Raw genomic sequence first — 22,141 nt, 5'->3', positions numbered from 1 at the left:
GATTCAGTCTCTGAGAGCCCCAAAGGTCCAGGTTAGTTGACTCTGTTGGTCTTCCTGTGGAGTTCCTATCCCCTTTCGGGCCCTCAATCCTTCCTCCTACTCTTCCATAGAGTCCCCAAGCTCCATTCACTGTTTGGCTGTGGGTATCTGCATCTGTCTGAGTCAGTTGCTGGGTCGAGACTCTCAGAGGACAGCCATGCTAAACTCCTGTCTGTAAGCATAACAGAGTGTCATTAATAATGCCAAGGGTTGGTGCTTGCCCATAGGATGAGTCTCAAGTTGGATCAGTTATTGGTTGTCCATCTCTCTTGTTCCTCCCTACACCTGATCCTGAACACACCCCCATTCCCTTCCTCATCTCCTCTTCTACCCAGCTCCCTCCTTCTTCCTGCCCCTTATGACTAATTTTTAAAGATTTGGTCATTTACTTATTATATGTATAGTGTTCTGCATGCATGTATACATACATGCCAAAAGAGGGCATTAGATCCCATTACAGATGGTTGTGAGCCACCATTTGGGTGCTGGGAATTGAACTCAGTGCCTCTAGAAGAACATTCAATGCTCTTAACCATTGGGCCATCTTTCCAGCCCCTCTTATGACTATTTTATTCTCTGTTCTAGGTGAGATTCAAGCATCCTTACTTGTGCCTTCTTTCTTGCTTAGTTTCTTAGGGTCTGTGGAGTGTAGCATGGGGATTCTGTATTTTATGGCTGATCTCTATTTATAAGTAAGTACATATCATGCTTGTCCTTTTGGTCTGGGTCACCTCACTCAGGGTGATATTCTCAAGTTCCATCCATTTGCCTGTACAGTTCATGATGCCTTTGTTTTTAGTTGCTGAATAGTATTCCATTGTGTAGAAGTGCCTCATTTTCTTTATCCATTCTTCATTTGAGGGACATCTAGGTTGTTTCCCGTTTCTGGCTATTATGAGTAAAGTTGAGCAAGTGTCTTTGTGGGATGGTGGAACACCTTTTGGGTATATACCCGCTGTGGTGTAGATATAACTATGTTAGTGACGGTGGTCTTTGTGTTATTTTTATTCTATCATTCCCTTACTTGAAAATTGATTTCTCCCTTTGCTCTGGCATAGGATCCATATATATGCTTTATTTTCAAGATGCTCAATAGTCTGGTATAGAACTGCCCTTCAACCCTCATTAAAACTCCTATCTGAAGGCCTTGAGTACCCTGAGAGTCTTTCAGAAATCCCCGTGTCTCTGATTACACTTGCTGAAGTGCTCTGCCTTGTCCCTGTCCTACTGGAATTTCTGCCTTTGATACTCGGTCTATTTCTGTTCTTCTGTAGTTCTTTTTCAGTCACTTCCAGACCTGTATATGTTATTACTTTCTCAAAATAATTTATTGGTGATTACTTTAATAGAAGTTCCATGTTTTTTTTTTTTTTGGTTTTTCGAGACAGAGTTTCTCTGTGTAGCCCTGGCTGTCCTGGCACTCACTTCGTAGACCAGGCTGGCCTCGAACTCAGAAATCGGCCTGCCTCTGCCTCCCGAGTGCTGGGATTAAAAGCGTGCGCCACCACACCCGGCTGAAGTTCCATATTTTATTACTCAGGATTCTCTATTGTAAATTACACAAACCCAACTTGAAAAGAGTTTTAAAAGAATTAGCTTTCTCTTCATTATGATGGCTTTGTCCTCAGAAAGTCCTTTTCTTGTGGGATCAAGAACAACCACAAGCAGTTAGCTGATCTGGAGAAAAGACCATGAGCTTGCTTTAATCCCACCAGTCACTCTGCTTGGCCCAGCCTGGATGACATATCCATTACTGTATTTGATCTGGTCTCTGACCACAGAGCCTTGGAATACTTTAACTGATGAGCCTGCTTATGAGCTGTCTTTTACCCTTATTGTAGGAAACATGATGTCACTTGATTTACAGATTCATGATTTTCCAGGTTCAAGCTGGAGAAGAAGGGTTCAAAATGAAGGGTCATAGGTCAGGCAGAAATGAGACAAACATGTATATTGTTTTAGAACTATTGAATCTGCCTTTTTGTTTCTCTTCTAAAGATTTTCTATTCAGCGATACAGATGTATCCTCATTTATTAAAGGGCTTACATAACGAGCATGAAGCCTTGTGCTTAGTCATGACACCACACACACACACACACACACACACACACACACACGGTGTTTTGGTAATCATGTTAAATTTTGTATTGAAAGCTTCCTTTTTGTACAGTTGTATACCCTCTGTGTAGCCATTGGTGCCTTGATCCAAGGCACATTTTCATTGAGAGATTGGCTGCCTGGTGTTTTAGAGTGAGAAGTGGTGGGCTCTGGCTTGAGTGTCAACTCCTTAATAGAAAGTGCACAAGCAATATTGGCCTATATTGTGAATTTTTAAATGAAATCTTTAACCTATTAAATCCACTTTATCAAATGTTTTAATAGAAAATTATTTTATCTTACAGATGGATATAAAGCTGAAAGGACAAGTTGTCATTTTAGATGAAGCTCACAACATTGAAGACTGTGCTCGGGAATCAGCAAGCTACAGTGTAACAGAAGTTCAGCTTAGGTTTGCTCGGGATGAGCTAGATAGTTTGATCAACAGTAATATAAGGAAGAAAAGCCACGAGCCCCTACGAGATGTGTGCTATAACCTCATCAAGTAAGAATTTTTGTCTGTCAGTGTGTTCATAATGTCTTTTTGTATGAAAGACATGGGTTTTTTTGTTTTGGTTTTTGTTTTTTTTTTGGTTTTTCGAGACAGGGTTTCTCTGTATAGTCCTGGATGTCCTGGAACTCACTTTGTAGACCAGGCTGGCCTTGAACTCAGAAATCCGCCTGCCTCTGCCTCCTGAGTGCTGGGATTAAAGGCGTGCCCCAGCTCTCATAATCCATTCTTCGTAGGAAGTCTGAATCATCCTTTGAACACTTAAAATACTCACTTTCTTTATTTTTTTAAAAAAGATTTTAGGGCTGGTGAGATGGCTCAGTGGGTAAGAGCACCCGACTGCTCTTCCAAAGGTCCAGAGTTCAAATCCCAGCAACCACATGGTGGCTCACAACCATCTGTAACGAGATCTGGCGCCCTCTTCTGGAGTGTCTGAAGACAGCTACAGTGTACTTACATATAATAAATAAATAAATCTAAAAAAAAAAAAAAAGATTTTATTTATTTATTTTATATATATGATGAGTACGCTGTAGCTGTCTTCAGACACCTCAGAAGAGGGTTGTGAGCCACCATGTGGTTGCTGGGAATTGAACTCAGGACCTCTGGAAGAGCAGTCAGTGCTCCTAACCACTGAGTCATCTCTCCAGCCCCCACTCACTTTCTTATTTAAAACTTTATTTCAAACTTTGGATAAATCCCAGATTTCTTGTCCTCGTGCTGACCAGTCAGTCTGTTTCCAGTTTAATTCTGTAACACTGTTTGTACCATTATCTCTACTGCCCATTGTGATTCCCACACTGGCTTTCTTTCAGGCCCTCAAACGAGCAAAGTTTAACTTTGTACCAGCTATTCTTTCTGTTTTCAAACATTTTTTTTTTTAAATCCCCTCTGGGACTGGCCACTTTTCTGCATTCCGTTGTTAGAAAATCAGTTCCAGGAGAACCTCACAGACATAAGATTACAGTAACCACCAAGATGTGATTAGCTTTATTTTCATGTGCAGGGCTCCCTGCTGTGTGCTGGGGACTGAGCCTACAGCCTCATGGGTTACGCAAACACTCTGCCCCGGGCTCTGTCTTTTACCCTGATATTCCCTTTCTTACATTTTTGTTTGTGTTTCTGACTCCTTTTAATAGACTTGGATTTCCAGAGTAGTGAGGACTTTGCTTACGTTGAGTACTGTCATCACTTTTACTCAGATCTTTGCTACAAAATGACATTCAAGCTTTTATTTTATTTTATTTTATTTTATTTTATTTTTTTAAAGATTTATTTATTTATTATATGTAAGTACACTGTAGCTGTCTTCAGACACTCCAGAAGAGGGCGCCAGATCTCCTTACGTATGGTTGTGAGCCACCATGTGGTTGCTAGGATTTGAACTCTGGACCTTCGGAAGAGCAGTCAGGTGCTCTTACCCACTGAGCCATCTCACCAGCCCCTCAAGCTTTTATTAAGTGAGTGTGCATATCAATATATAGTATTTTCAGGTAATTCTTTTGTTGTAGATGTTCACCATAAATACCTGTTTCACATTCATTTTATGTGATTTGATATAAACACCTCATACCTATGAGACTTAGTAAAGCAGTGCAAATCCACAAAAAGCTCACACTTGTTTCTTTCTTAATAAAAGCTTACTTCTACTATGTCAGTGCTTGTTTTACAGAATGAAATGTGCGTTTGTGGAGATGGGTTACTTGCTTATGTCTTAACAATGTCAATGGATGCATACAGATCCATGTATGAGTAACAGTTCACTTCTGCTAAAACAGTACAGCTAAGGATGACACTGGTTAATTGAATTGCTTTGTTTTAATTCCAGTTGGTTAGAAACAAATTCTAAGCATCTTGTAGAAAGGGATTATGAGTCGTCTTGTAAAATATGGAGTGGAAATGAGATGCTCTTAAACTTATACAGGATGGGCATCACCACTGCTACTTTTCCAGTTTTGCAGGTAAGATGCTTTTTCTCTACCCATGATGTTTATTTAGCCAACTAGGTGTCATTTAGGAGTGAGAAAAGCCATAGCATATCCAGTAAAATGTCTAGAATTTTAAAAATTAATAGTTTAAAAGTTGTTTTAAAATTTTCTTATCTAAATCTGATAGTCTTTAGGTGATGGCACAAATATATTATTCAGTTTGGACAAAGTAAGACTTTAAAGGAGTTATTCCTTTATTCACAGCTAAAAGAAAACAATATTGTAGGACCGTGAAAGGCAACCTGGTCCCTGGTTGAGCACAGGCTTGAAACCCTGGTGACCTTTCAGGAATGGTAGGCATTTTGCCACGTTCCTGGACAACAGGTCCTGGCCTGAGGCCACAGCTCTCCATAGGTTTGTGACCATCAGGCCGAAATGCCCCAAACACCTCCACAGGTAGAGGATGTGAGGTCACTTAGTCTCAAGACAGATCTCCATTTTAATGAGGTACCTAAAGGCCTGGAGGCTTAACCAGTAAACTCCTCTTCCCAGACACTCTTCTCTGCAAAAGGTGTTTGTTTAACCCTGGGCCCACCCTGAGAAAGTGGGGTACAATTTTACTCATTGCCACTGTCCTCCATGACAATAAAGAGTCATAGAATATACTTCTTATAGTTCATGAATCAGCATTAGTGTGTTATTGTCACCCAAAGGCCATGGTTTTTCTGACAGCTTAGTCCCCATGTTGTTTAGTTCAACTAGGATTTGCCTAGTCACCCACCATTAAGGCATCATACAGAATAGATTTGCTGTCCTAAAACATCCTCTATATTGTACTTCTTCATGCCTCCTGTACCCGTTGACACTCCTGAAACCCAGACAAGCTCTCATCTCCTTGCTGACTCTATAGCTTTGTCTTTTCTAGAATGCCTTGTGATTGGAATCATACTATATATAAATCTTCCCTGTAGCAATATGTAGTTAAGTTTCTTGCATGTAGGGTGTGTGCGCGCACAAGTGTGAATCTGTGTCTGCATCTGTGTCTGAAATAGGTGTTGGATAATCGATTGGTGCCCTCCTCCTTGGAAGACTATTTCTTCCCATTTTCCACAGTTCTTTGTGTAGGATTGAGGCCTTCTGCCCTGTCCTTCCACATTAGCATGCCTATTATCCTTGTTCAATTCTTGTTTAGGCCTTCATGTTGGTGAGACTTTATGGGTATGGCCTAGCACACAAAATCTCACAGCAAATTCCTGTTTCTCCAGTTTTATAGTCTTTCCACATACCCATTGTCTTCTACAGTGATCCCTGACTTAGATGCAGCAGTTACCTTGTAGATGTATCTTTTGAGATTGGGCTCCATAACTCTGCCTTTTGATTCACTGTGGTTTTCTGTGATGGTCTCTGACTGTTGCAAAGAGAAGTTTTCTTGGTGTGAGGTAAGGTCTACGTTTAATGGGCTAAACCTAGAAGAGGGATTTCAAGGAGGATTCTTTTTTTGTTATTTAAGATTTATTTATGTGTGTGTGTGTGTGTGTGTACCATGTGCATGACTGGTACCCATGGAGGCAAGAAGAAGACTTCAGATCCCCCTGAAACGAGTTACAGACAGTTGTGAGCTGCCACATGAGTGCTGGAAACTAAACCTGGGTCCTCCTCCAGCCTTGTTTCTTTTCTTTTCTGTTTTCTTAAGACTTAATAGTATTGTATATGTTCTTGTTTTCATTTTTGCAGATAAGGTCTTATGTAGTATAGTCTGTCCGTGAACTTGCTAGATCCCCCGACTAACCTGAACTCATCACTAACCATATCCTTACTTTTCCTCATGGAAAGGTTTGTATGTTGAGGAATCCTTGGGTCACTGACAGCAGTCTGTGCTTACTCTTCAATGCCTCTGCTCTTAGTTTTAGTTCCTTTTTTATTGTTTCTCTAAACTATTTAAATTTTATTTAAATTTTATTTATCAGGTGTGGCTCATTAGAGTCCCTGCCTAGTAGTCTTTTTGTTGTTATTCAGTTTTGTTTTTCAGAAAGTTTTTCTGTGTTGTCTTGGCTGTAAACCAGGCTGGCTTCAAACTCACAGAAATCCACCTGCCTCTGTCTCCTGGGTGCTGGGATGAAAGGCTCTCAATACCATGCCCTGCTCTTACTACTATTCTTGAAGACCTGGATTCATCTACCAAAATAATAGCAAGAAAAATGGATGTTAGTAAAATATGTTTATCCTGTGACAGCCTCGTACCTGAGTTACTTCCTATATGTAATCCAGGCATTGAGGGAAAAAAACTACACTATTCAGATCCACTGGTACTTTCAAATTTTAGTTCATTGCTTCTGAAAGGTATTAAAAAGCATGCTAGTTGCCTGAAGAAGTTATTCTCCTAAATGTCTTTATTAAAGTGTCTGGCTCAGAGGAATATTTGTTAACATGGAAATCCAAACTCCATTGCTGGGCTTGGGTAGGTCAGTTACAGAATGTCTAGTGTGCAGAAAGCCCTGGAGTTCCATCCTAACTACTGTGATAGGTAAAGAGGCAAGACCAGAAATGCAAAGCGATTTGAGGTTTTGCCTTCATGAGTACCTGCTTCATTTTGGTTTGTATTAATACTCTGCAAGGGATTTTCCTTCTGTCACCCCTCTACCCACTTTATGAATGATACGGTAATTTCTTACAGAGGCATCTCTCAGCTGTTCTTCAAAAAGAAGAGAAAGCCACATCAGTCCATGGTAAAGAGGAGGCAATACAAATCCCTATTATTAGTGCATCAACTCAAGTCGTGCTCAAAGGACTCTTTATGGTGCTTGACTATCTCTTTAGAGAAAATAGCAGGTAAGCCTGTTTTGTTGGGATGTTGTTGTGGTGTTTTTAGCCTTTGGTTAGTCTTAGTCAGGGTTTCTATTCTTGCACAAACATCATGACCAAGAAGCAAGTTTGGGAGGAAAGGGTTTATTCAGCTTATGCTTCCACATTGCTGTTCATCACTAAAGGAAGTCGGGACTGGAACTCAAGCAGGTCAAAAATTAGGAGCTGATGCAGAAGCCATGGAGGGATGTTCCTTACTGGCTTGCTTCCCCTGGCTTGCTCAGCCTGCTCTCTTATAGAACCAAGACTACCAGCCTAGAGATGGTACCACTGACAAGGGGACCTCCCCACTAGATCACTAATTGAGAAAATGCCTTACAGGTGGATTTCATGGAGGCATTTCCCCAAATGAAGCTCCTTTCTCTGTGATAACTCCAGCCTGTGTCAAGTTGACACAAAACTAGCCAGTACAGTCAGTAAAGTCAGTAAGATGTCTCAGCAGGCAAAGGTGTTTTTTTTTTTATATATAACATGGCAACCAGAGTTCCATCCCTAGAGCTACATAAAAGTGGAAGGAGAGAACAAGTTCTACAGGCTGTCTTCTGACTGCCACATGCATACTGTAGTACACATGCACACAGTAATAAATGAAAAAAAATTTTTTTATGGTTTTAGAGCTTTATTGTAGAAAGGCAGAGATGAAGACAGAAGGTAAAAAGAGGGAGAGAGAAGCCGGCCATGGCCATGTGGAGGGACGGGGGAAGGGAGAGAGAGAAGGAGGGCTAGAGATGAGAGTAAGAAAGGTGAGAGCTTATAGAGAACATAAATGAAATTTTTAAAAATCAGCTAGATGAGTGTTGTTTTTAACTTAGTAGGGAAATCTTAAATGTTACAGATATATACATATATATATATATATATATATATATATATATATATCTCATACAATAAAATAGCATCACTTGTCTATGACTTTCTTTAACTATAATTCCTATTTTCTACTTAGCAGATATAAGTTAAAAGGTTCTGCCATGATTTATTTTACATCATGTTTAAAAGAAATTGGAAAAGTGGCTAATGAAGTTAGCTGATTAGATTTTTAATATTTCTTGTAAGAATTTGTTGAGTCTTATGATTTCATGGCTTACTTTACGTCAGAATTCCTGAGTTAACTAGTGATGGGGACGGCATTTCCTCCTTGTGGGAAGGCAGGACACTGCTCAGTTTTGAAGTTACCAGGTTTGATGTGTGTCTAGCTTGATCATTATGTTTTGTAGTTCAATTAGCATTGTCTTTCCATTTAGATTTGCAGATGATTATAAAGTTGCTATTCAACAGACTTACTCCTGGACAAATCAGATTGCTATTTTTGATAAAACTGGAGTCTTGGCTGTACCAAAAAATAAGAAACATTCACGACAGAAAATTGGAGTTAATGCAGTAAACTTTTGGTGCTTAAATCCAGCTGTGGTAAGCTCACTCTGTCCAAAGCGCAACTTGTCTTGACTAGGACCAGAAATTAAATGGCTATGTTTAGCTTTTTAAGAAGATGATCTCATCTGTCTGGTGTTTCCTTGTAGGCCTTTTCAGATATTAATGACAAAGTACGGACCATTGTTCTAACATCAGGAACACTCTCACCCCTGAAATCCTTTTCATCTGAGCTTGGCGTCACATTTAGCATCCAACTGGAGGCTAACCATGTCATCAGTAACTCACAGGTAAGCTGTTTTGTCTACCATATTGATGCTCTCAGTCTTTTTACCTGAGTGTAATTCCATATAAATATAAAGAATACCATAAATTCTTATAAGCAAAGTCTGATAGGCGATTCCCATGTTAGTTTTAGAGTAAAAGAAAATCTTGTCAGCTGCTTAACAGACTCACAGGGTCTGTGGAAGGGCGTACTGACGATGCCCTGGAAGCGTTATTGCGTTGGAATCAATGCCTGCAGCAAATGCTTCCTTTGAGTACAGTTTGGGTTCTCTACAGGATCTCAAGACAAGAAAATATTTGCTTTTGTGTGATAGTTCCTACTTGTAATTATGTTTCTATTTTCTGTTAGACTATGGTATATATATTTCATTTATTCTTTTTTTGTTTTTTTTGAGACGGGTTTTCTCTATATAGCCCTGGCTGTCCTGGAACTCACTGTGTAGACCAGGCTGGCCTTGAACTCAGAAATCCGCCTGCCTCTGCCTCCCAAGTGCTGGGTCTAAAGGCGAGCACCACCACACCACCATGCCCGGCATATTCTTTTTTTTTTTTTAAGTTATTTTGTACTTATACCTTCATGAGTTTATGTGTGCTGTGTTCATGCAGATGCCTGCATGGAACAGAAGAGGAATCCCAGGAACTAGAGGTGCAAGCAGTTGTGAGCCAGATCATGTGGGAGCTGAGGACCAAGCTCGGGTCCTTTGTAAAACCAGTACATAGTCTTAATCAGTGAGCCACCCCTCAATCTCCGCTTTGTTTTGTTTTGTTTTGTTCTGACAGCATCTTTTATGGCCCACACTAACATCAAACTTGCTATGTGGTCAAGGGTGACTCCTGATCTTCCTACAATCACCTTTCAAATGCTGAGCTTACAGGTTTGAGCTAGTACTTCTGGCTCTGTTTTATGAGTAATTTATATACACACACACACACACACACACACACACACACATACACATATACATATATACATATACACATACATACATACAGGTTTACTTGTGGGGACATTGTAGTTGCTTGAAAACACGCTGACATTTGATGGTTGGGGCCCATAATTCTACACGTCTGTCACTAAGAATTTGCTTTCCATTTCCAATGTGCCAGAATGTGCCTTTGACAAGCATTGCTCTGAGCAGGAGTGAAGTGAGAACACAGGTTCCACATTTCATGCTGCCTCTCTTAGAAGCATAAGTAAATGCAGGCTAGCAAATTCAATATGATTTTTTTCATAAGGTGGCTAGTTTATACTCTAATTAATTATGTTTCACCCTAATGTACATGGTCCATTTATCCTGGACTGTCATTGAATCATAATAATAATGCTTATGGTGTAATTGAAGAGTGTTTTTCTTTCCCTTTTTTTTTTTTAAGATTTATTTATTTTTGTAGCTGTCTTCAGACACACCAGAAGAGGGCATCACATCTCGTTATGGATGGTTGTGAGCCACCATGTAGTTGCTGGGATTTGAACTCAGGACCTCTAGAAGAGCAGTGATCTTAACTGCTGAGCCATAGCTCCAGCCCAAGTAGTGTTTCAATATTGTCCATCAGCGTAAAAATTACTCTTAAGTCTCAATTAAAATATCCATGTAGGCCAGACATGGTGGCGCACACCTTTAATCCCAGCACTTGGGAGGCAGAGGCTGGGGGATTTCTGAGTTCGAGGCCGGCCTGGTCTACAAAGTGAGTTCCAGGACAGCTGAGGCTATACAGAGAAACCCTGTCTTGAAAAACAAAAAAATCAAACAAACAAACAAACAAAATTATCCATGTAGAATAAAATCACCATCTGACCATTTTCAAGTGCACAGCTTAATATTACATATAGTCACTTGTTGCACAGTCAATCTCAAGAACTTTTTTGTTTGTAAGCAGAATCCTTGTCTTTTTGTGATTGGCATTTTGTTTTGTTTTTGTTTTTACTTGGCATAACATTTTGAAACTTTGTTATACTGTAGATGTCTTCAGTGTTCATCTGCAGCAGCGTGTATCAAATTTTCTTGTTAGGCAACATAATATATCACTGCACTGTATGACTATACCAAAATTTGTTTAGATTTCTGTCTATTGATTTTTCTTAACTTTTTCTTTAGAAAAATTGTAAAATTTAAGGCTGTAGAGATACAGCTCAGCAGTTAAGAGAACTTACCGATTTTTCAGAGGACCCAGGTTTAGTTCCCAGCATCCACTGTAGTCGGTGGTTCTCCAACCTGTAACTCCAGCTACAAAGGGATCTGATACTCTGGCCTTCATGAAACCTACACATAAACTATATGAAATTAAAAATAGTAAAAATAAATGTTTTTAAAAATTATAAATTTAAGAAAAGTTGAAATAATGGTCTTACCATCTTTTGTTTGTTGGTTGTTAGCATTTAATAATGTTTGCTACTCTTCCCCTTCTTCCTTTGGATGTGTGTAGATGTCAATGGAGAAGAAATATATTGTCTACAGAGAGTAGGAGGTGGGTTGTGTCCTCTGTTATGGGTTGTGAAGGAAGAGTATTCCCCAAGGCTGAATAAAGCCATCAGTGTTTGAGAGCTCAGTGTCTGTCCCAAGCTGTAGGAGCTCACTTTCTTCCGACCAGTGCCCTCACTTTAACTGCCAACCCCCTTCCAGGATGGCCACACGTCTGTCTTGTTATGTCTGCCAACCCTGTAACTAGGACTTGGATTTGCTTTTGACAGCTTGATCTTTCTGGCTGAGGGAGAGAAGACTCCTCCAGACACACTTAGAAACTTTTCAATTGTTTATACTCTTCTGGAACCAGTTAATTTTATCACCAAACTTATTCTTCATTTTCACTTCACCCAAAAATGCAAGAAGCAACAGCCAGCATCATTGCTTTCTTGTTTTTCTACAAATTGTCAAAAATTTATTTGTAGAGTTATTAAATTCCTTGTTCCTCCCAGAAGGTGAGCCAGAAATATGCAGTATGTTTATCTCAGTAATTTCTTTAAATAGTACTTACTTTAGGGCTTTCTATGAAACCAGTAGTGTCTCTAGTAACTTAAGTTTCATTGAGTTAGTTAGCCACCTTCAGACACAACAAACCCACTAGAGAAATTCATCCTTAAAATTCTATTTCTCTATAACTACTCCCTACTCCTGGTGTTATAATCTGTGTTGATCGTGGTTTTCTAAAGGGAGAAAATTGCTAAGAATGAATATAAAATTTAAAGGGAGATTACAAATTGGCTTACTGATATGATCTAGGTAGTCTGACAATAACCATGTCACACCGAGAGGCTGAGAATCTGTAGTTGCTCAGCCCTCAGGGCTGGATGTCTCCATAGTCCCAATCTGAACCTGAAGGCCTAGGGAGGTCCTGGAGAGCTGCTGGCTTTAGGTCTATATTAGAAGCCCAGAGAACCTCATTTTAATCAGTGAAGGAATGCCACAGCAACAGGATAGATCCACTTGCCAACAAGATTGAAACCAAACAGGCAAAAAACCATGTTTGTTTGTTTTTTAATCTGGGCTACCACCAGAAGTTGCCATTCATATTTAGAGTGGGCCTTCCTACTTCAAATAATCTGGCCAAGCAAGTCCTTCCCTGCAGTGACCAGCACCTTGTATGTTAGTTAATTCCAGATCTAGTCAAGGAGATAACCAAGATTAACTATCACATGTACAGTTTTTTAAATTGTACATGTGTGCAAGTATTTTTTCCTGGATGTGTAAGTGTGCCCCATGCCTGCAGAGGCCAAAAGAGAGCATGGGATCCCTTGGAACTGGAGTTCCTGATGGTTATACCTTTGTAGTTACTGTGAGGATTACAGTATTATTCAAAAATTATAGTAATTTGATTTTGGATCAGTATCAACCTAATTGTACTCAATTAATTAAAGGTATTAAAGAAAATTTCTAGTTTCAATGTAAATTTCTGCTAAGTTTGTTTGATCATCTTTTTCTATAAATCACTCCCAATTAAATATTAATTTTCCTGTTTTATTTAGACATAACTCTAATACTAAGATGTTCATTTCTAGGTTTGGGTTGGTACTGTTGGCTCAGGCCCTAAGGGTCGGAATCTCTGCGCTACCTTTCAGCATACTGAAACATTTGAGTTCCAGGATGAAGTGGGAATGCTTCTGTTATCTGTGTGCCAGACTGTGAGCCAAGGAATTCTGTGCTTTTTGCCATCTTACAAGGTAAGAAATTGTTTATTGTTTTGGGGGGTTGGTTTTTTTTCTCTCTCTCTCTCTCTCTAAAAAAGATATCAGATTACCATGATTAACTTCATAGAGTGAGAAACAACAAGGTAATTATAATTCCTCCAGTATCATGTTATTTTATTTATGATGATTGTTGCCTGATTATCTTATTACTGCTTCACTTAAAATTTTAACATAACTTAGGAAAGATAAGACCTTTTTTGTTTTGCTATAAAACATGTTAGTTATATTAGAGGACTATTCATATGCGATTTTTATTCTTACAGGCAGTTTGTAACTTTCACAGGTGAAGGAGAGAGGAGTATGCTTTTTGACTTGAGGAAGTGAATCTAAGCGTCCTTTGTGCCCATTGTTTTACATCATGCCTCTCTCTGGCCAGAGGTGATTGTGATCCTTTCTCCATCTCCCCACGGCTTCGTTGTGCTGGGGGAGGGGTCAGTCTCAGAACTGTGTACATGCTAGGCAAATATTGTTCCCTTGAGCTACATCCTGGGCTTTTAGCCTTTAAGTCTCTTGATCTAACATTGATCCTTTGTCCTCACTGTACAGTTGAACCATGGTGGTTTAAGATAAACTCTTTCAATGTCTGCACTTTGGTTGAAAAGTTTACTCTGTGTATACATAAAGCATCTACTATTAAGGAAGGAGCTCTGTGTTGTGTTTTTTTTGTTTGTTTTTTTTTTTTTTCTTGAGAAACCGTCTTTGTATCCCTGGCTATCCTGAACTCTGTACCAGGCTAGCGTCATACTCACAGAGGTCTGCCTACCTCTGCCTCTCTAACCTGTGAGTAAAGGCGTGTGCCACCACAACCTGCCACTATGCCTGCCACCATGCCCAGTTGCTTCTGCCTTTGTTTTCTTGGTTTTCTCTTGCCCATCTCTATTTGCTCAATCATTGATTTTTCTTTTTTCTTTTGTACTGACATGCAGTGATTTCCTTCTTGTTTTATCTCATGTATATTTTCAGTAACTTTTTAGATTTATTTTATGTGTATGGATGCGTTGTCTGTATGTGTGTCTGTGCATTGCACGTGTGCCTTGTGCCCAAGGAGGGCAGAAGAGGGCATCAGTCTTTTGACCACTCTTCTATCGTTGGCAGCATGGATGTAGCCCATAACTTATAGAACCCTTTTCTAATAGTAGAAATGACTACACAGAGTAATGTATTCTTTTCCAGCTTTAGTAAGACAAAATACCATGTATGGGATGACTTAAACAGAAGAAATGTATTTTCTTTTAGCTTTGGAGGCTTGAAACCCTAGATCAGGCAGGTATTGGCCAGTATATTTTATTCAGAAATGTCTGACCTAGACTTGTGGTAGCTACCCTTTTGCTGGGTTCTTATACAGAACTTATCTTGTGCTTTAGTGTCCTTGGTATTTCTTAGTGTTCAAATTTCAGCCTTTTAATATCAGTTAAATTGAGTAGGATCCACCCTGAAGAACTCATTGTAAGTGGCTTAGTGTCCAAAGATGCAATCGTATCCTGAGGGAGTGGTGATTCAGGCTTCACTGTAGAAACTTACAAAAACAGTATAGCCCGTAACTGAGGAAAAAACCTGGGGGTAGAGTTGCAAATGTCTTGTATTGCAACTATGGTTGGTCATTTTAGGTGCCTTTTGTCAAAACTCACTAAGCTTAATATGAATGTATTTTCTTTTTTTTTTTTTAAGATTGATTTATTTATTATATGTAAGTACACTGTAGCTGTCTTCAGACACCCCAGAAGAGGGCATCCGATCTCATTACAGATGGTTGTGAGCCACCATGTGGTTGCTGGGATTTGAACTCAGGACCTTCAGAAGAGCAGTCAGTGCTCTTACTCACTGAGCTATCTCGCCAGCCCATGAATGTATTTTCTAATATGTAAATTATATCTTTTTTGGGTTTGTAATTTTGGCTGTCTTGGGACTTACTCTGTAGACCAGGCTGACCTCAAACTCATAGAGATCCACTTGCCTCTCCTCCCAAATGCTGATATTAAAAGCATGTAACACTACTGCCTGACTTACATTATATCTTCAGAAAGTTTTTTCAAATTGTAAAATGTCAGCCCAAATATAACAATTTTATATTGTAAACTTCATTACAATGTGTTTTTGTGGAAGGAATTTAAGGTTTTTTTACCTAGGAACATGGCACGTTCATATATCTTACTAAAGTTAAATAGTGAAACCAACAATACAGTAATATTTATCACTTCTCCTAGAAAAGTATATAGATTGGGCTGGAGAGACGGCTCAGAGTTTAAGAGTGCGTATTGCTTTTGCAGAGATGGGAGTTTGGTTCCCAGCACTCATATCTGGCAGGTTACACTCCCCTGTAATTCCAACTCCAGGGACTCTGGCATCCTTTTATGACCACAGACACCTACAGTCTTGTGCACATATCTACACATAAATGTAATCAAAAATAAGATAAGACTTAAGAAATTAAGTTTCTTTTAAAAATGTGTATGAACTAATCTTATCCTTCATTAAAATAGCTAATATCTCAGTATTGATAAATAACAAAAAAAAATAGCTTTTTGATATTATAATTTAATACACATAGATGCAGTACAAAGTGAGCCTTAAAACTAATACTGAGACTTGTACACAAGTTAACACACCTCATTTTCAGGTAGGTCAGTTTTGTAGTTTACACTCCCAGCAGTCTCCTACTTCATGAAATGTGTTTGTACAGCACACATCGGAGACAAGCGGGGGTTTAGTGAGCAAAATATGAGGAAGACTTGAAGTCATAGTGTTAAAGATTTTTAAATGGCCGGTGTTTCTAACTAGGGATAATAATATCTATCGATGACAGCTTTTCAGAATGTTCTTAACATACTGATACTAGACACCATTCCATAACTGTGGCACAATTGGAATACCTAATAAGGCATTATTCTGGTCTTTTGTCTTGTGACTCAGAGTTATAAATCCTGTTTAATCACAGTGTGGCCAGTGGAGAGGTCGGTAGCCGTGAGGGGGATACTGAGTATTAGTTTCCATGGAAGGAAGGCAGTGGCTGCATCGTACCATCTGCCTACCAGCCCAGCTGTGTCTCACTACAGACATGCTGTTAACATGCCTGCTGCTGTTGTCTGTCTTAGCCATATTTAAATGCACCCTATATTTCTAAGCAATTTTTCCTTACTCTTTTTTAAAAGGTTATTTGACTACCATTAATATTGATACTTTTATCATAAATAGACTCTTTCATGTACTTTCCCTTTATTTTCTGACCACTGAAAATTCTGAAAATGTCATACATTTTAACATGTAAGACACATGTAAGACTATAGTAAAAATATTAAAGTTTTTCACAGATACAGAACAGGAAGAGGAAAGGGCTAGAGAGAAATGATGGCCCTACACTGTAGTTAAAAAGTAAGTGCTTACTTTTTACTTTTGCATTACAAGGTTTCACAAGTTAAATACTAATTGCTGGGATACAGCATCTCAGAAGCATGCAGAGATGCCTGGGCTTCTCATGGCCTAGGCAAGTTGATATATATCATAAATACAGTTCCCAAATAAATAAAAATCAAAGTTAAGCTTATAAATATTGATTAAAATTCAATTGTACTTGTAAATTTTACTTTTAAATACATTTTTGTGTCATGTAGTTGTACAGTTGGCCCACACTATATGTTATTTTTTTCTATGTAGAAAGCTAAATGATATGCTAAAAATTAATTCATCTTTAGGCTTGAAAAATAAGAATTCAAGAAGCTTTGAGATTTTAGTGTCATATTCATAGCAGTGGCTTGTGTTTTAAGCAAAGATATTCTTTCTGTCAGGAAAAAGTTCCCTAGCTACTAGTTTTGATCACTATTAGTTTATCAAAACTTTGGATTTTTTTAAAATATAGAAAGCCTACTAATTACTTTTCCCTTAAAACATTTTTTTATATATATATCAATCTCTTGTTACAGTATGACTGGAAGTATCTGTCACAGGCTCATGTGCTGAGCCCATTTTCCAGTCACTAGGAATATTTCCAGAGGCCTTTGGGGAGTGGAGCTTAGCTGAAGGAAGGAGGACATGCTGGGGCATGTGCACAGGAAGCCAGGCAGCCTGTTGAACCATGAGCTAAAAGAAATAGTCCTCCTTTTACACCGTCGTAGATACTTGAGTCATGGCTTCATAAAATAACTAATATAGAAAAGTACTGTCAGAGATCCAGGTCGTTGCTTTGACTGACTCTGATCATGTGGTTCTTCACCTTCTGAAGTTGATTTGTAGGAGACATTTGGAAGCAGTTCAGTGAGCAATTCCAGAAGGAACTTAGAAGACCAGAATACCTAAGAGAAATAGGCAGAAATGGCTGCAGGACCTCTGTTGGTAATTAGCCTAGAGACCTTTTAAATTGTGTTCAAGATTTTTAAACATTTTTTTCACATCCTAAGACTGTCTGATTATAACAACAATGAAAAAATTAATTTGGTGAAAGAAATTTCAAGACAGAATTGTTTTCAGGCTATGTCATTTTTACTCCTGGGACCTTTCGATTGTAGAAAGATTTGAATAATACTCAGTTTGGTCAGAAAATGAACACATGTAAATTCATGAAAAGAGAGCATGATACTTGATTCCCACTGTAAAACAGGCTAAAAGTAGCTAGGGTCCAGGAAGTAGAAATTTCAACTCATCTGAAAAACTTTCTCTTGAGAAGACAGCGCACCACTCAAGAAAGAGCTGCCTCAGAAAGCACATGGCTTCTCAGAGGCCACTGCTCTCATGGTCCTTAGGGGCAGCTACCGCTTGATCTGGCAACAGATACTTCGGTTGCTGATTTGATACTCATTTTGAAGGATACAAAATACAGGAGTGCAGGGTCATTGTAAGAGTCAGTGTTGGCTCAGGACACGCCAAGACCAAGTTCTCAGCACAAAGATTCATTTGCCCCAGAGGGACGAAGTGCAGAAATAAGAGACAAAGACAGGAGATAGAGGATGAGAGAGAAGGGGAAGGGAATTATGGAGATGGGGTAGAAGTATTTGTCCCAAATAGGACAAAGGACCACCTCTGGATAGAGAAGAGACAGACATGGCCTGTAGGCAAATGACAGTTTATAAAGGCACAGGAGAGACTCTTTGTTAGGATGAGGTATTTAATTTTAATTGGGCATGTTAATTAGGTGAGCCAAGGTGGGTTTTTGGTTGCTGGACTTAAATACTTTGATAGCAGGAACTTGGTAGGTGCTACAGGAGGAGGAAGCGACAAATAAGGGAATAGACCTTGGTGGCCAGCTTTTGTAATGTGGTTTTTAGCAAGGTAGAAAGAATCAGGAAGATGGGCCAGGCCTGCCAGAGCGGAGCCTTGTTTGCCATGCTCAGGCCAGCTAGAGTCCCTTTGTTATGAAGCATTCTGTACTTGTTTCTCTTTTTCTTGCAGTGCTGGTAATTGGCCCCAGGCACTTGTGGTAGGCAAGTGTCCAGTGAGGCCCCACTATATCTTTTGAGACAGGTTTTTGCCCAAGTTGGCCTTAAACTTGTGATCCTCTTGCCTTTGTCTCCCAGATGCTAGGATTATAGGCATGAGCCACTATATCTGGCCTCTTCCATCCACCCATCTTTCAAAATAATTCCTGGAAAGTTAGGCAAATGTGAACAGAGTTGGGTCCCTTGAACAATCTCTGAGCTACGTGCAGATAAGAGCGTGGAAGCTAAGCTATAGTGGAAATTCCAGGATTTTAGGAGATTCAAAGAACAAAAATATTTTCCAAAGATAGCCATGAATGTAACCAGCCTTAGCGGGTGGCCATATCAAGTACAAGACATAGAACTACAAATTTTAACATTTGCCTTGCTAGGGATCATGGCCCTCTTTGAGTCACAATCTTTCTTCCTATGCCCAGATTCCTTCCATTTGTACTATGAATTTTAACTTAGTATTGATGGTATAGAACTTGGCTTTTAAATTTTGTGTAAGCACTTGTAGCTAAGAGTTTGATCTGACTCTCGGGGGAAACTGAATTTGAATTTTTGAACAATGTTGGAACTGTTAAGACTCTGCAGTCCCTTGGGGATGAACTAATTGCATTTTGCATTATGACACAGCCGTGAGCCTTTGAGGAATGGGAGAGGAATGTTATGATCCTCAAGTGAAATTCCCCTAAAGGCACATGTCGTGGACAGTTGGTCTCCAGTTGGAGAAGCAATCGTAGGTTTATGAAACATTAGGAGGTGGAGCCTAGTAGGTTCCTCTCTCCCTGTCTCTGTTTCCTTTCCGCTCTCATGCCACACATTCCTATTGCCGTGATGTTCTGCCCGAGTGCATGAGACCAGGCAGACATGGATTAAACCTCCTGAAACTATAAACTATAAGCCAAAATAATTATTCTTTTTAAACCATCCTTTCAGCCATTTTGATCACAGCTGCACAAAGTAACTAATAGAGTCTTCTTTTAAAATGTTTTTACAGTGTAAGTCCCAACCATATAATTCACTTGTTTAAAGTATAGCATTCTGGGCTGGAGTGGTAGTTTAATGGTTAAAGTACTTACTGCTCTTTTAAAAGACCTGCGTTCCATTCCCGGCACCTTTATCAGGAGAATATGATTCTCTGTATTTGCATGCATGTGGTGCACATAAACTTATGCAAGCACAAACACATAAATGTAAAAATAAGTCTTTGAGTCTGGAGCTGTGTCTCAGTGATTAAGGGAACCTATTGCTCTTGCAGAGGGCCTAGGTTCAGCTTCCAGTACCCACGTGGTAGCTCCCAACCTTTATAACTCAAGTTCCAGAGGATCTAATACCTTCTTCTGACCTCCATGAACACCAGACACTCACACGGTCCATAGATGTACATGCAGGGAAAACATTCCTACACATAGAAATAAATATGAAAAGTAAAGAGTAGGACTCAATAATTACTAATACATACAGTCACAAAATTGTGAGCCATCACCACTATCACAAAATATTTTTTCTTACTACAAAAAGAAATTCCTTACAATCATTAGCATATCTAATTTCACCTTCTATTCCCTGTAAATACTCTCCTATTTTCTGTCTTAACTGCCTTCTTTGGCATTTTCATATAAATGTAAATATATAGCATGTGGCCTTATATGTTTGGATTCTTGACTTAGCATGTTTGCAGAGTTCTTTGTAGTAGAATGTCAATGTATTTTTAGTGGCTGAATGATGCTTTATTCTTTCAACTTGTTAAGAACGGTAGCTATATAGCACAGCAGTAGAGCACTTACCTAGTTTCAGTGTATTCAGTTGCTACTTGTTTTCTTTGTTCCTTCTTCCTTCTGTTCTTCCCTTACTACCTTTTGTGTTAACTAGCTATTCTCTAGTATTCCGGGTAAACTTTTCTTACTATGTTTGTTTGTTTGTTTGAGACAGTTTCTCTGTGTTGTACTAGCTAGCTGTCCTAAAACTCAGAGATCCACCTCCCTCTCCCTCCTGAGTGCTGGGATCAAAGGAGGACACCAGCCCTAGCAGGCCAAGTAAATTTTTCTAATGTGCCATTTCAATTCCCTTGGCTTTGTTTCTTTGTTGTTTGTTTATTTAAGACTTGCTTTCCTTGTGTAATTCTGATCAGTTGCTACTGTCTATGTAGATGGTCTTTTCTTGCTACTGTCTATGTATAGATTGTCTGTTCTTGCAACTGTCTATGTAGATTGTCTGTTCTTAGGGCAGTCTCTGACTCAGCTTCCCAGATGCTGGGAGAGCAGGCATGTACCCAGTCTCAAACCCTTGGGGTTTTTTGTTTGTTTGTTTGTTTTATTTTGGGGGTTGTTTGTTTTTTAAGATAGGGTCTCACTATGTATCCCTCTGTCATTCTTGAACTCACTCTGTAGACCAGGCTTGTCTCGAACTCACAGAGATCTGCCTACTTCTGCCTTCCAAATACTGGTACTGAAGGCATGTATCTTGGTTTTTGTTTTGTTTTGTTTTATTAGTGTGTGTGTTTGTGTGTATGCATACTCAGGCACATGTGCATGTGACTGTATTACCTTAAAATTTAATGATATAGTTTATATTAATACTAATTACATTATTATCAGTAATATATAAAGGCTTTGATTCTACTAGCTTTGTTCTGTCCCACTTACTTGTATACTACTGTTATATGACTAAATTGACTTACACTGCCTATTAAATTTACTTAAGTACTTATCTGTGCCAGTGCTTTTAACTCTTTTTGTTTTGCTTTGTTTTTTTTTTTGTTTGTTTGTTTGTTTGGTTTTTGTTTTTCTTTTTTTTGAGGAGTTTGAAGGTTTGTTTGTTCGTTCATTTGTTTGTTTTTGAGACAGGTCTCATCATGTAGCCCTGAAAATTTCCTCACTGATCATGCTGGCCTCAAATTCTGAGAGATCTACCTGCCTCTGCCTCCTGGCTGCTTTTTAATTTTTATGAGGATTTGAGTTTCTCTATAAAGTCCCTTGATCCAGGGTCCCACATATGTACACTCCCAGGGAACCACTTCCCCAGTCCTAACGTGGGCTCTTAAGAGTCAGTCTTGTGGCAGCAGTTCAGAGCTGTTCCACTGGAGCCCAGCTGCAGTGTTGGGCATAGGGAAGAGGAGCACCGTCTGACCTCTCATTGTGCCATTTACTTGGACCATGATCCCGTGCTGTAACCTTCCGAGTGCTTCAGTGTTCTTCACTGATCTCATTAGATGACACCGGAAGTCTGGAGGAAGCTGGACTTGAGGTAATCCCCCCCCCCCCCCATGCTGGGTGCAGCTCTTATAAAGTCTTCCTTACTAGTGCACCACCCTTAGGTTTGGGGGATGGTTTGAGCCTATTTTAAAATGGTTAGCAGCCGGGCGTGGTGGCGCACGCCTTTAATCCCAGCACTCGGGAGGCAGAGGCAGGCGGATTTCTGAGTTCGAGGCCAGCCTGGTCTACAAAGTAAGTG

The 22,141-nt window shown here is 39.4% G+C and overlaps 1 protein-coding gene across 1 annotated transcript in view; it reads left to right on the top strand.

Annotated features, from left to right (window-relative positions):
• Brip1 (BRCA1 interacting protein C-terminal helicase 1) overlaps positions 1-22,141 on the top strand; it is a 131,611-nt gene that overhangs the window by 43,379 nt on the left and 66,091 nt on the right. The window contains exons 9-14 of the mRNA XM_021177469.1: positions 2,443-2,642; positions 4,477-4,609; positions 7,251-7,405; positions 8,683-8,848; positions 8,959-9,099; positions 13,089-13,250. Of these exons, the coding sequence (XP_021033128.1) occupies positions 2,443-2,642; positions 4,477-4,609; positions 7,251-7,405; positions 8,683-8,848; positions 8,959-9,099; positions 13,089-13,250 (957 nt within the window). The remainder of the gene's footprint in view (positions 1-2,442; positions 2,643-4,476; positions 4,610-7,250; positions 7,406-8,682; positions 8,849-8,958; positions 9,100-13,088; positions 13,251-22,141) is intronic.

Source organism: Mus caroli, chromosome 11, assembly GCF_900094665.2.
Source record: "Mus caroli chromosome 11, CAROLI_EIJ_v1.1, whole genome shotgun sequence".
Lineage (NCBI taxonomy): Eukaryota > Metazoa > Chordata > Mammalia > Rodentia > Muridae > Mus > Mus caroli.
Note: the sequence above shows the minus strand (reverse complement) of the source record. Positions and strands in the feature narration are given on the sequence as shown.